The sequence below is a fragment of the Teleopsis dalmanni genome, chromosome 2 (assembly GCF_002237135.1).
Source record: "Teleopsis dalmanni isolate 2A chromosome 2, ASM223713v2, whole genome shotgun sequence".
NCBI classification, from domain to species: domain Eukaryota; kingdom Metazoa; phylum Arthropoda; class Insecta; order Diptera; family Diopsidae; genus Teleopsis; species Teleopsis dalmanni.
In genome coordinates, this window is record NC_051847.1 from 87558037 (window position 1) to 87573732 (window position 15696).

Here is a 15696-nt window from a genome sequence, read left to right on the forward strand (position 1 = left end):
TTGGTTTAGTACGAATGTTGAAATTGCAATAACAAACAAAAAGACACAAAAAGTGCAAAACTAATTTATGCTTTAAATAAATTTATTTTATTCTTATTTTTGGTTTGTTATAAAAAATTAATTAATGAAATTTGAAAAATAATCGCTACAACAATTTCCTGGCCTGATGTCATCAATTTTGGAAGAACAAAACAGTTTCGAATAGTTAAGCTGCTGGGCGACTAACAGTTCGATTGTCGTGACGAATAACCACGTCAAGAAGACTCATGTTGGGAGTAAGGAAATTGACCAATCGATCTGCGCCAGTACGTGGTAAACGATCGAAAGGATAACCCATGGAACGACGATCTGGATAACGACGATCACGAACACCACAATAAGAAGCAGCATCGCTACAGCTGCCAACCAATTCTTGATCAACCTGAAAAATATATTTACTTCATGACCATTCTATATATATTGTTTAATTTTCCTACTCTATCATCTTCATAATTCGACACCATAACAAATATTTCACAGGGCATACCCTCTGGTAAACCTTTGGGAATCAACATATGCTGTGGCCAGCCACAACCGCAGAAATTGAATTCCAATTCTTCAGGTGAGCCTGCCGCAGGACGACTTCCATCTAAATTGCGGAAAGTACGCTCAAATGGTATAGTTACACTGGACTCCGTTGAACGACGACGTATTGTGTTTTGCCCGGGGTTCACTAATAATGCACAAAAGCAGTAACAGTTAATGTAAAAATATACATGTAACATACATATGTAAAACGTAACAATGATTGTTTAAACATTTACATATACTTACAAGATACAATAAATTTATCTAATTCAATCATAAGCAATCTTTGATCTCTGAGTAACATTGCCTGGCCACGTTCATCTGTTTTAGGACCCAAGAATATACGAACAGTGCCAAAACGTTGAGCTCCACTGTCATTATTAACGTTAATAGTGTACAAAAATGGTGTATGCTGTAAATGAGTAAAACGTGCAAATACATTCCCGCGTGGCACAAAGTCCATACCACGTGACAGATCAACATCAGATTGCTGCCAGAATGTTGTCAAGATGTTAGGCTGTCCTCCATCTGTAGTTAATTGCACACCAGCGACGGAAATACCTTGATATTCAAGTTGTGGCACTGTATATGGATTTAACCGGGTTTTGTGCTCTTGGAAAATATCATCAATGTATGCATGCCATCTATAGAATACTGGATCACGCATAGCTGTTGCAGAGTCACCCATTACTCCAAAAGATTCCAAATGTCTGTGGTCAGGATCGTGTGCGTATGATATGAAAACGTGGCCCAAATTGTGGAAATCTCCATATAGTGAACGGTTAGGCGATACAATAGATGATTCTATCATGTTTCCAAGTAAATCAATGCCTCTAGTTTCATCAAGTTGTATACGATTACCACTTTCCTAAAATATGTAATTATTTATATAATAATTCAATAATCATTTAAAGTTATTGTATTTTTATTCGTATACATAAATATAAATCAAACTTACATCGACTACAAAGCCTTGATGTATGGCTTCGAAAAGACGATCTCTCCAGCGCTCTAAATCAGACACATCTACATTAATTTGGTCTAACTCACGATTTAAGTCAGATAATGAAGTATTATTGAAACGTGGTGGCCAAGCGCGACTTGATACAAGTGAGTCCATTTTGGGGAAATATCCTTCAGCAATTGGTTCCCTCAAATTATTAAAACGTACTACACGTGCCAAATTGTTACTAAATCGCTCTAAATTGTAACGTGCAACGACTTGTTGATGCATATAATAGAAAAGTTCCCCACGACGATCCTTATCCACAATTGCGCGATCACCAGCCTCGAAAGGATAAACTAAATGCCAATGCCAATGATGGAGATTTATACCCATATCCTCACGGAAGTACCAAAGACGATGTTCTGGTTCCAGATCGGAGGCAGTGTAATCACGAGGAATAATAATTGGCATACGTGAACCCTCAGGAACTACCACAGCTTCTTCACGTGCTTGCCTAAAAATTTGTGAATCTACAAATTTTTCAGGAAAGTTCTGTGCAAATGAAGGCAAGTCAAGACCCTTGGTATCGGGGCGATGTAACAATGCCACTGACAGTGCATAATTGAACAGAAAAGGATTAATACGATCACGAGCATAAACGGCAACACTTTGCAAGTCATCTATGGAACGCATACCAACAAATATGTCAATCAAACGTGCCGCAATACGACGATGTCCAGGAACAAAAAGTGAAAATTGCTCATTACGACCCAACGACATTGGGATACGCAAATCAGGAATTGAAATTTCACGCACAGGAATACGTTGCTCTGCTGTCTCTCCAAAACGACTTTGCACTACACTTCCAATTGGACGATAACGATCAGTTAGAAACTTATCAGGCAAATCGAACTGCGTTGCAGTTTTTCCCTTGTTCATAAACACTGGTTCATTGGGACGATCGAAGAGCAACAATAGATTATTTTTATCTGCCATTTTTAGAGGAATTGCTTATTAATTTTCCTTCACACTGTGACAATACTTCAATACTAACTCACTGAGTAAGAAGTTGAAACTGATAGATTGAAAGGAGACCCTTGGGTTATTTATACAAATGTAAACCATAGAGGGTAATGTACATAAAACTATCGAGAAATAGATAACTTCAACAGTAGAAAATGCGTGTGCAACTATTTTGCGGTTAAGTGCGTTTTTTTAGGGAACCCAGTCAAAAATTTTGCGGTTTTCACTTAAGTTTTAAAAAAATGTTGCACACGGCTTTTTATTTCTTACGTACCCAAAAATTCATAATTGCTTCAATGAAATATTTTACTACAATAGCATGTAATTAGAATTATTTTTCACAGAATTTTAAAGCTTAAAAAAATTATTTCATTGCTAAAGAAATCGCTTGTTATAAACAAATTTTGAAATATGTGATATAAGTTTATACATTTAATAGTTAAAATAAAATTAAAATAATAAATTGAATTGCAATTAAATTCGAGTCAAGTACAAATATATTATTTTAAAAAAAACACATTAAGAAATCTAGGAAAAATTATTTTATTTTCACATATTGATACTTATATTTTATTAACTCAATTATTACGAGTACTTCCTCCGAAATTTGTGTTAGCATTCATTCAGAGTACTAAATTGAATTATTGTGATTTATATTTTAATTTTATTCAATTTTTATATTAAAACCACGCCCCTACTCAATTACTTAATTTTTTTAGCAACTCCTTTTTTATAGGTAGGATTGTTCATGACTGTCACGATCTTCACAATATATAGAAGTAGCCCACACTGTCATCTATATAAACTTATTAATCCTTGAATTCGATGACAGAACTTTATATTTTATTAATATAAATTAAAAATTTTTATTTTTATGATATATTTTTGTAAAATAAAGTTTCAATTGGTTTTATTATTTTTTACATATGAAAAGTTTTAAATATTATTTATTTTACTTACTTACTTCGAGTTCCAGTTCCGAGACATCCTTACGTCATTCACTGCTGACTGATTTTACGTGAAGGGTGCCGAACCCTGTTCACAACCCAAGTTTAAAGTCCTGGCGATGGGACTCGCTGTACGCACTATTAGTTCATTACACAGCGAGTACCAGGTAACTATCTAGGGGTACCACATGGAAACTGTGCTACGACTTGGATTGAAGACAACAAGGATTGTGCTAGCATTTTACATATTAAATGCCATCAGACATGTTGCTTTGTGTACTCGCGCCAAGGGGCACGCGGCCCTCCTTTCGCCCAATCAAATCTAAAACAGTTTATTAATAGATATTTATAGAAAAATATTTTTTGCTGAATTTGATTAAACAAAAAAATTTTTAATTTTTATTTATATTATTATTATTATTATTATTGATAATGGGATATATTTATAATATAAAAAACAAAACACAATAAAATGAAAAAATTTGCAATTAAGCAATAAGTTGATATAGGCTAGGTATATTTTGTATAAGCACACCGCAAATCGCCAAGCCTTTATTTCTTTCCCAGCTCTTATATATAAAAGCATTTCGTAATTACTTATTAGTTTCATATTCAGAATAATATTAGCACTTAAGGCGCTAGAACTTAAAGTCAATGTCAATGTCAGAATATTATCGCACATTCATCAATCAAGTAATCGTAGGGGTACCCTTCTTCCGCACCGATGTTTATTTAAACAACCTCAGCATTTATTAAGAAGATGTTTTAATATAAATAAAAATATTGAGAGAATCTATCAAAATAATATAGTAATTATCAAGTCGCATGAAAAATTCATTCCCATTAGAACTTTAAAATACAAAGTTTAAACACAATCCTAGGTATAAATAAAACTTAAATGAAAATGAAAAGATTAAAATTTTTAAATTAATCCATACGCTCCTTTTTGATTTCGGCAGCCAAAAATATATGAATAATTCTTATTTTATATAAGATTGATTCGAATAGGAAACCTCAAGGTTCTTACTTGCTTCTCTTATAGTAAAAGTTTTCTTGCAGATATGTAATAAATATTGTGAGTTTGTTTTTGTATGATTGAAACTGATAATACTTCAACAAATACTTTATCTAAACCCATATTAAAAAGCATTTAACCCTCCGTTAGGCACATAGGTCTGGCCAGACCTTTTTTGATTCCAAACGCAATTTATATACATTTCTAATTTAGCTAGCGATTTGAAATTGCAGACACCCTCTTATAATATTATTAACTATAGATCTACGAAATGTACAAAATCGTGGCGATGGAGCCTATAGAAGGATAATTATAAAAATTGTTTGGTGTACACATCATATACGGACTCCTGACTCTGTCCAGACCCACATACAATTTCTATGAAAAATGATATCATTTTTTCATCATTTCTCACTTTTTGTTGATATTTTATTGCTAAAACTGCCATTTCAGACTATCGAAAGGGTTAGATTGTTTATTAATAACAATAGACAAAAAAACTTCATGAAAATCAATCGATAATTACAAAAATTAATGTATCCAAATAATTGTCAAATTCATGCTTTTTTGCGTTAAGTACACGCATATCAGAGAACAAGGGAGATTAGTATCAACTGTCGAGAAACAACTATATCGCTGAAAAAATTGCGAACCCAACACTAATAATGCAGATGTAGATTAGCTTCCTGAACGAAATAATAGAAGACGCACTCCGAACCGTAGCGTAAGTCCTGACCCTTTCACACTAGAAGAGATAATCAAAGCGATAGAGTGGAGGGCAATTTAGACACCATATTTTGTGGTCATCTAGCAGTGGCTTTAGCCAATGTTATAGAATTGGTTGAAGCTATCAAATAAGATTAAAATATCGATCTATTTCCTAATGATGATAAAAATAAGCCAAATGTAATAGTCAACAGTGAAGACGACAATAAGGAAGCACCTGAAATAGAACAACAAAGTACTGAAGGTGATTTTTATGGTAAAGATAGCACAGAGTGATATAAAAATTAGTTAAATGCTGGTGTCTCTTATATTAACATCGTATATTAATGCATTAACTCATTAAAGTAGGTATCTAATATTTAGGTACAAATGTATGAAAATGCTTATGGCTCTAACCAGACTCATGAGCCTCGGACTTTTTTCTACATTACCTAATACACCTAATTGTTCTCATTTAAATAATAAAATATGAACAGATCCTATTTAAATTCAATCATAAAAATTGTTCGAAATCAAAAGAAGCAAATAATATCATTTTTAAATTATATTGCTAATTATTTTTATTTATAAATTTTTTAATTATATTTCATAATTTCGTGTTCTGATTAAAAGAGCAAATCCAATTAACGGTTCAGTGTTTTGTATTGTAATATCTCGTGTAGCATATCCTTAAGCAGTTGGGCGTAAAACAGTTCTATTTTCATGACGTATAGAGACATCGACAATGCTCATATTGGGAGTTAGGAAATTAAGTAAACGGTCAGCACCAGTACGAGGTAGGCGGTCAAATGGATAACCCATCGGGCGACGGTCGGGATAGAGACGATCACGAACACCGCAGTAGGAGGCAGCATCATTACAACGACCAACTAATTGCTGATCAATCTATAAACGAATACAAATAAAACTTAATAAAATATTTCACAAACTATAAGACGTAATATCTGACCCTATCATCTTCATAATTTGAAACCATAACAAATAGTTCGCAACGCAAGCCCTCCGGAAGACCTTTAGGAATTAACATATGTTGTGGCCAACCACAACCACAGAAATTGAATTCAAGTTCTTCAGGTGAACCAGCGGCTGGACGAGCTGCATCCAAATTACGGAAAGTACGTTCAAATGGTATAGTTACACTAGATTCTGTTGAACGACGGCGAACAGTGTTTTGACCCGGATTCACTAAATAGTGAGTATATAGAAAATAAAATATTATCAATAAATAATATTATTATTAGCCAATTATGGAATGTTTTAAAAAATAAAAATAAAATATTTAAACTTACACGATACAATGAATTTATCTAATTCAACCATTAAGAGTCGTTGATCTCTGAACAACATTGGCTGACCACGTTCATCTACTTTGGGTCCCAAAAATATGCGTACAGTGCCAAAGCGTTGAGCGCCACTAGCGTTGTTTACATTAATGGTATAACTGAATGGTGTATGTTGCAAATGCGTTATGCGAGCAAACACGTTTCCACGTGGCAAAAAGTCCATACCACGTGAAAAGTCAACATCCGATTGCTGCCAGAATGTGGACAATACATTTGGTCGTCCACCATCACTACTGACTTGTACTCCAGTTACACTAATACCATCGTAGCTGAGCTGTGGCACTGTATAGCCATTAAGACGAGTTTTATGTTCTTGGAAAATATCATCAATATATGCATGCCATCTATAGAAAGCTGGATCACGCATTGCAGTAGCAGAATCGCCAATTACGCCGAAAGATTCCAAATGGCGATGATCAGGGTCATGAGCATATGATATGAAAACGTGGCCCAAATTGTGTAAATCACCATACAGATCACGATTTAGAGAAATAGTTGAAGATTCAACCAGATTTCCAAGTATATCAATGCCCCTAGCTTCACTAAGTTCCGTACGATTGCCACTTGCCTGAAAATAGGGAAAAATTATCATTCCACATTATATAGCACGGGTATTTACGTATATAACTCAAATGTTACTTACATCTACAACAAAGCCTTGGTGAATAGCTTCAAATATCCGATCCCGCCAACGCTCCATATCGGAAACATCTACATTTATTTGATCTAGTTCGCGATTTAAATCCTTTAATTGTGTTCTTTCAAAGCGTGGAGGATATGCTCGACTTGACACTAACGAGTCCATTTTAGGGAAATATCCTTCAGCAATTGGTTCCCTCAAATTATTGAAACGTACTACACGTGCCAAATTGTTACTGAAACGTTCCATATTATAACGTGCCATTATTTGTTCATGCATATAATAGAAAAGTTCTCCACGACGATCCTTATCCACAATTGCGCGATCATCGGCTTCAAAAGGATAAACTAAATGCCAATGCCAGTGATGAAGATTTATACCCATATCCTCACGGAAGTACCAAAGACGATGTTCTGGTTCCAGATCGGAGGCGGTGTAATCGCGAGGAATAATAATTGGCATACGTGAACCTTCAGGAACAACCACAGCTTCTTCTCTAGCTTGTCGGAAAACTTGCGAGTCCACAAACTTTTCAGGGAAGTTCTGTGCAAATGAAGGCAAATCAAGATCCTTTGTATCAGGACGATGGAGCAATGCAACCGATAATGCATAATTGAACAAATACGGATTAACGCGATCACGAGCATAAACGGCAACACTTTGCAAGTCATCTATGGAGCGCATACCAACAAAAATATTGATCAAACGTGAAGCAATACGACGATGTCTTGGAATAAAGAGCGAAAATTGCTCATTACGACCCAACGACATAGGTATACGCAAATCAGGAATTGCAATTTCACGTACTGGAATACGTTTCTGTGCTTGCTCACCAAAACGACTTTGCACCTCATTTCCAATTGGGCGATAACGATCAGTTAAAAACTTGTCAGGCAAATCAAATTGCGCGGCCGTTTTTCCCTTGTTCATGAACACTGGTTCATTGGGACGATCGAAGAGCAACAATAGATTGTTCTTGTCAGCCATTGTTTTAAAATATTCACAAGATTGAAAGGTTGAGTTTAAGAAAAATTTAACTTTGCTAAAGAAGTTCCAGAATGAAACTACTGTTTGAACAATTGTTGCAAGGGTGCTTTTATATGTAATTTTTGCGATATTTTAGAAATATGTAATGAATAGAAAATTTCAAATTCTTTAATTTGTGGTTTTTACATTTAAGTAAATATAAGTAAATTCAATTATGCATTAAAATAAATATAGGCTTATCTGTTGCACACGACATTTTTTTTCTCACTGCACACGACATTTTTTTTCTCACTGCACACGAAATTTTTACAAAATGCCAATCACAATTTCTGGATAGGAACCGTTTGTGGTTTCCATATAAATGGGTTGCTGGTGTATTATGAGAAAGAAAACTGAACTATATTGTATTTTTAAGTAGAAATTTATATGAAATGTATGTTTCCAAATTATAACATATTACATTTTTTTATCATGGTATTATTACAGATAGAAACCTTCGGATATGTATTCCATAAATACATATCTATTTTTAATTTTTTAATTAAAACTAAATTAGTATAAATATTTTCAGTCTTTTATATATACTGATAAACTCATATACCTATACCCAGAATTAGATAATTTGTCTCATACAAACTCATACTTGGAGAACATAATTTTTCCACCACAATCATTTGAAATTATATCGAAAAGTTTTTGTTTTTAAACCCATCTGCATTTTAATAATAATATCTATCTAGATGAAGATCCGTGATTATATCCTTCTGACATCAGTTTTTCATTAAATGAAAACTTAGTATATAATACAAATTTTCCCTAAGTAAATTTTAATAAACAGATTTATGTATATATATTAATATATTTATTTATATTTTGAATATTCGCTACTTACATATACAACATACATAAATATGAAGTAAATATATATATATCTTTATATGTAATATTTTAGTTTGGTAAATATTTGCATTTAGTTTGATCCTTGTTGATTTTATATTTTGTTACTATTGTACTTCTTTAAAATAAATTTATTTCTTAAACTTTAACAATTATTATATATTCTTATATATTCAACAAATAAATAAAATGATATATATTTATATTTGATTTTACATATATTTTCCCTAAAATTTTTTATATATTACTGTTAAGAATCTTAGGCAACAATTCGATCCTGTGAAACTTCGTTTCTAGTTTTTCATCACTTTTGTTAATATTAATTTAATGATCAATTCATAAATTAATTAATTTTAAAGAAATTTGAATAAAAAATATTAAATATGTAATATAACAAATAGGTAAATATTTAGCAATATTATAAAAATATACTTAAAAAAAATGAATTAGTTATTGATAAATATAGTAAATATATATAAGCATACTGCTTTAAACTTATAAATTGAGAATGTAAAAACATAAATTAATTAAAAAGAAATTTATTTTAATATATATTATATATTTATTTCTAACTCTTTAACTTATGATAGTATCACAAAATATAAATTCAGGTATGTGTTTATAAAGTAAAGTTGATATTCTTAATTTCTCTAAGTTAATATTCTTTAAGAACTCTCTCTCTTGAATCAAATACAGAAATGAACAATATTTTGGAAATATCTAGCAATCATCACACTAAAGAAAATTCTAAAGTACTTAATTTGTTGCTCTGAATAATAATATATCGTTCAATAATATATCGTAACTATTAAGAACTTTTTAGTGCTGTACTAAATCATAAATAAGATGAATTTTATAATTTCAACTAAAATAAATTACTTTAATGACAATCTCTTTAAAGGTATTTATACCTGATTTTGTTTCTAGTAGTGAAGAGACTACAACATAAAGTGCCGAACATTGAAGTAATAGTTTATATGAGCTCATAGAGTAAATTTTTGGAATCTCTAAATATTATAACAGTTTGTGTAAAGCGCTAGAGAAATATTTAGGAAAAACAAAATTCTATGTTTTAAAGGAAAAATATTGCTTTTGAATACTTATATTTTTATTTGAAAATAAATTCATAATATTGTAAGAAAAATGTTTGTACGCATTCTAATGTCATATGTGCAAATTTTAGGAATATTTGCAATTAAAAATTTTTTGAATATGCTATTTAAGAAATTCAGGATATAATTATATTCCATTATATACAGAGCCCATAGTATTTTAATATGAATACCTACCACGTGTATAGCACCAAAGTGCTCTTAACATATGAATCAGTATAAACCAAAAATAAATGTCCCCATCGGAATTACAAGCGAGGCTCATATAACACCTCTGTTATTCTTTGAGGCTCAGTCCTTTTAGAAAATTCAATTCCACATCGAATGATAGGAATATTCTAGCCGCATCACAATAGTCTCATCAAAGGAGCTAACTTTAATTGTCAGCCAACAGCCGATGATATGACCCCTACCCCCTTTTACCATACACTCCAAATAATATCGAATGTGTATGTGATGTGTTGTGTACTTAATTTTAGAACCCTTTTACGACAGGCATGCCTTACCACAGGACTATTCTAACCCCGTTCTTATGAGTGTTCCACTTTTTACAATAAAATGCAATTAAATTTAGAAAGATGATATGTTTTTTTGCAAACATAACTAATAGTAACGACCTAAAACATCGGATAAATATATTTTGATTTCACATGAAAGTACAATATTATAAAAATAACATGAAAGTATTATAATGTCATCTTCGTTCCACTTACATTGAATCTGTGATGGTTTTCGAACATTTTATTGTAGCTATAAAACGAAATTTAGAAACTATCGCCTTCTCGTTCTAGTTCTATAGATTTCAGTAGTTTTTCGAGAGTTTGGTTAATAAAAGTGTTACTCGGATACCGTGCACTCTACACTTGATTGTTAAAACAACAACTATCCATAACACTTCTACAATAAATAATATAATAATAAGCAAACACTCAAGCACTAATTAAGTAAGAAGAAATACTTGGTAATCGAATAAATAATTTCATGAAATCTACTGTAATATATTCAATTAGTTTTTATTCAGAATTTGGAGAATCTGCATATGTGAGATATTCTTTATGATTTTGCAGAGTTCATTATTAGGGATCGTAAATACCACTCCTATATTCCACAACAAATAACTAGTAAATTACATAAAAGCACTAATTAAGGAAAAACAAATAATACCAAGGCAGTTAAATAGTTTCTGAAAAATTGCTATGAAATAATCGAAAACATTTAAAAAGGGACCTTTATGATCAGTACATGTATAGTTACTTTTGGAAAAAGATATTTTATAAGTTGGAAAAAATGCAGTATAAGTAACTTATTTTAATATGTCTGAGTATTGTATATAAAATATCATCGCTAATGAAGAGAATTCTTATTCAGATTCAAATAAAATAAATATAAATTATTTGCTGATGGCGAAAAATTAATACTTAAGGAATTTAATTAAATTTTTTATTAAAAATATTAAAAAAAGAAATTTCAAATAACTCTAAACTAATATTCTGTATATATATATATATATGCATATGCCTATATACGCGTGTATAAAAATAAAAATATTTACTTAATTTTGAACTGAAATACATTTTGTTTAGTATTGATATGTGCTTGTAAGCTCTTGGAGTTAATGTATTTTTTTTTTTGAAGAATGTATCTTTAAATTTTACACATGCAAACATTTCTTTGAATTAATAATATGCAATATATATGAAATATAATATTGTAAATATTTTCATAAGTATGTATTGGCCTTTCTTTATCAAGTGACTTATAGTTTTAAGAAACTAAAAATTTCGTTAGTTAATTCCATAAATGTAAATACAATTTTAGTAGTCTTATAGAGTGTGCAAACTACATATATTTAAATCGTTAAAAATACATTTAAATATAAAGATAAAGTGCAGTATAAAAAGCTATATATTTGCAGCAAATTTTTCAAAAAAAAATATCTACCCATAAAATCTTAGCTCATAAATTTTTATAAATGCAGTGCCACAGATACTTTTGACTAGAAAATATCTATAGAAATATATGTTTCATTTTCCCTTTTTTTAATATTATATAAATAATTTTGATTGTAGTTTTAATATAACATATTATACATAAAATAGGTTATTTTAAATTAGTTTATTTTAAAATTTTAATTAACTAAAAAATGTAATTTAAAAATTATTACGAATATAATTACTAAAAACTGAAACAAAGAGTATTTAAAAAATATATCTATGAGATTTTAGTGTAATTTTTTTTATATCTTCTCAGATATTATAAATTTGAAATATTTGTTTGGTGCCCAAATCATTTTCGTTATTTTTTAATAGTTTCAATGTTTTATGCTTATTACTCGTTGAATTTTTTTCATTTAATATATATTTAATCTTTAATTTTCACTACTTACAACTAGGAACTTTAACTACATTTATGAATTTGTCTCATGTTTAAAGTAAACTATTTTATTTATGCTTTAAAAACAGTATTGCGTTTTATATATCATATCTTTTGCTTTACAAGATTTTATCTACCATTCACAAATTTTGATTTCAAAGTTTTGATTTCGATATTTTAGTACCTGAAGACCGGAGTAAATTGTTGGAAATTAACCGAAAACTCTATTTTGTGAGGAAAATAATAAAAAATATAAATCTATCACTAAAAGCATAAAAGCATACATGATATGTAAATTGCAAGAAGAGCATCAGAAAAGAAAAAATATTTCAAATCATATAAATGAGTGAAATTTTATCAAATGAAAACTAACTTATGTATAAGAATAATATATAATAATATATATAACTTAACAGTTTATGAAAAAACTTAAAGATACTAATCGAATTTTCAGTTAATCTCATGTTTTCAACATATAGGTAGATATATACTCCTTTTCTTATTCCAATAATAATACTGTATTTTAACCATTGCTTTCAAATCTATACTTTTTATTTGTGTCATTTAACGATCCTATAAAAATATTTCTTTTACGTGTTATGTTTGGTATGATTTTTAAAAATGTTTGTTATCGTTATTTTATATGGTTTGAATTTTTACAAATCCCAAAACCACTTCACATAAAGTTTTCTTTTTCATATTTTATTCATTTCAAATCCATTAAATATTCTCTCACTTTACACAAAATATTTCGAAAAAAATATTTCAGCAAATGTGGTTGGGTTTTAGTAGATAACATTGGCGTACATATATTTTCTTATTAAATATTTTAATATTATATATAACATTGAGTTGAGTAAGGTTTCACATATATAATAAAATATGTATTTTTCTGATTTTAATAATATTGCTCAAAAATGGACTAGTCAAAAAATATCTTAATTTCCGCGTTTACTTGCTGAAATATCAGTTATATTTTCACGTCCAAAGTCGATATCATGCTTACAATAGCCCATTACTATATCAGCCCTACAATCACCCATCAGATTTGGCAAAAGCACTGCAGCACCCAAAACAGTTACAATAGCACCAAACACTACCAGTCCTAAGGCTGGTAGTTTCTCTCGACTAAACAATGAATGCGGTTCCATTTGTATGTAAGCTAAACCAGGTAAAATATATGCCAATGGTATGGCAGCCAATAGACCCTACATAATACCATGAAATTATATAAGCAATTATGTTTTAGGATATAATTACAAGAAATTTTAAATAGAAATTTGTAGCTTACGTTTAATTCTAGTACGGATCCCAAGCAATCTGTGAGCGGTGATATAACAAATGCACTAAATACAATTGCAAGTGTTATAATTTTGGAGTATTCGTCAATTTCAGCACCTTTCTCTAAATTTGGATCTTTATCTTGAGTAAACTCACTTATTGGCTCCTTTAGAACAAAACGATGTACTAATGCTCTAACAATCTATTAAAAAATATATGTAATATATATTTTAGTACATTACATCTTTAAAACTTTGATTACTATTATATATAATACAAGTATTATATTATAAATAAATTAAGTTATATATTACCTCTCGAGATACAAAACACTCTATGGGAAATGTTAATAATATTGAGATGGAAAAAAGCACACGCGAAAAGTTCATCAGGTCGTCATTCCAGCAATAGTTCTCTAGTAAGTCACCTGTTAAGAATAAAAATTTTAATTTGTTTTTAATAATTAATAAGCAAAAATAACAAACTATGGTATATGATAAATAATGTGGAAAGAAAAAAACTCAACTCATGAGTGATATCGTAAGTAATAACTCATAAGTAATATACGGTGAAACTCATCTAAAAGAAACAGTGCTGCAAAGAATTACTAGAGGCACGTCCATTTCTAAACTCAGTGTCGTAAAGATACAAATATACACAAAGAGAATGATAACAATAAGGGTACAATACAAAAAGTCGCAGATTTACGAATTACTAATCAATCACGCTCAATAAAAGAAAACATCTAAAGTGTTTGTTTATATATTTTAAACAATATATGGGTTTACATATATGCAAATTAAGAATAAATAATTACAGTTTTCTAAAAGTTATAAACAAATGCTTTCAATATATCTATTATCTCAGAACATAAGTATTCCACAAAATCTGACCAAGTCAGTGTTAAACTGATTAAAATGTAAGAAAATTAACATTCCTATTTCTGGGTTACTTGTACTCTTCAGTACAAAATACTTTTTATAGTAGAAGCAGAAGAAAATATTTTATATATAGAAGAAAATAAAATATATAAATTACGGAGTGACAGGCAAATCTGCCATTAGAATATGAAAACAAACATATTTTTATATTATGGCATAATAATAAATCAATGTTCTGACCGTAGACACACAGGCATTGAAGTAGTCACCTCTTTCAACTACTACAAACCTTTTATTTCAATAATTCAACTTCTACTTTATTACTTTAAAACCTATAACATCTACAATTGATCGATAATTACTATCGAGAAGATTTACAAAAGTTTGTGGAAGTGCTTATTGAACCTTTCTATGCAAATTTTGCTGATAAATTAAATAAGATCCACTAAGTTTTGATAATTTTTCCAAATGCTTCAGATTAGTACCTGACAGTATTTTAATTCTCTTTCCTTTTAACCTATCTCGGAGAAGCTTTCCTTGTTCATTGCCTCCAAACAGTCTTCAATTGTTCCATTATTTTTAATAGTATCCATATATATCACTTAGATGTATTATTAACAACACATGCCCAATGTATAGTGCTCTGGTCTTCACCTTAGTTATTTTAATCATAACAGCGAAATTGGTTTTCATGCAACTGTGCGTCAACTTCCTAATTATTGGAGATACTTAATACCTATATCTTTTTCTCAAATGTACGAAAGCATTTATGTTATATATTTCGTTTAAGAACTTGAGTTATAAGTATATTTACTGTGGGTACTATGTTGGCAAAAGGAAGAACTGCATAACTTAAATAAATTTTAATATATTGTTACGAATTTCATCAGAGTAGCAATGAAATGTTTAAATATTATTTAAACATTACGTCAATTGATATTTTTATAAAAAGTTAGTG

At 30.0% G+C, this 15696-nt stretch overlaps 3 protein-coding genes across 3 annotated transcripts in view; all 3 read right to left on the reverse strand.

Annotated features, from left to right (window-relative positions):
• Positions 1-108: 108 nt before the first annotated feature.
• Positions 109-2838, reverse strand: LOC119681538 (phenoloxidase 2-like). Its single transcript, XM_038094767.1, has 4 exons — positions 1526-2838; positions 814-1435; positions 477-712; positions 109-421 (listed from the first exon to the last, which is right to left on the reverse strand). The coding sequence occupies exons 1-4, from the start codon at positions 2507-2509 to the stop codon at positions 206-208; spliced, it is 2058 nt and encodes a 685-aa protein (XP_037950695.1). The 5' UTR covers positions 2510-2838; the 3' UTR covers positions 109-205.
• A 2920-nt stretch (positions 2839-5758) lies between these two features.
• Positions 5759-8261, reverse strand: LOC119680970 (phenoloxidase 2-like). The gene is made up of 4 exons (XM_038094020.1): positions 7211-8261; positions 6514-7135; positions 6174-6409; positions 5759-6109 (listed from the first exon to the last, which is right to left on the reverse strand). Exons 1-4 carry the CDS (start codon positions 8192-8194, stop codon positions 5894-5896), a joined length of 2058 nt encoding a protein of 685 aa, XP_037949948.1. The 5' UTR covers positions 8195-8261; the 3' UTR covers positions 5759-5893.
• Positions 8262-13504: 5243 nt separating this feature from the next.
• Positions 13505-15696, reverse strand: part of LOC119682311 (putative sodium-coupled neutral amino acid transporter 11) — a 62055-nt gene continuing 59863 nt past the window's right edge. The window contains exons 8-10 of the mRNA XM_038095719.1: positions 14172-14284; positions 13868-14059; positions 13505-13784 (exon numbers count right to left, since the gene is read on the reverse strand). Of these exons, the coding sequence (XP_037951647.1) occupies positions 13515-13784; positions 13868-14059; positions 14172-14284 (575 nt within the window). The 3' untranslated portion in view covers positions 13505-13514. The remainder of the gene's footprint in view (positions 13785-13867; positions 14060-14171; positions 14285-15696) is intronic.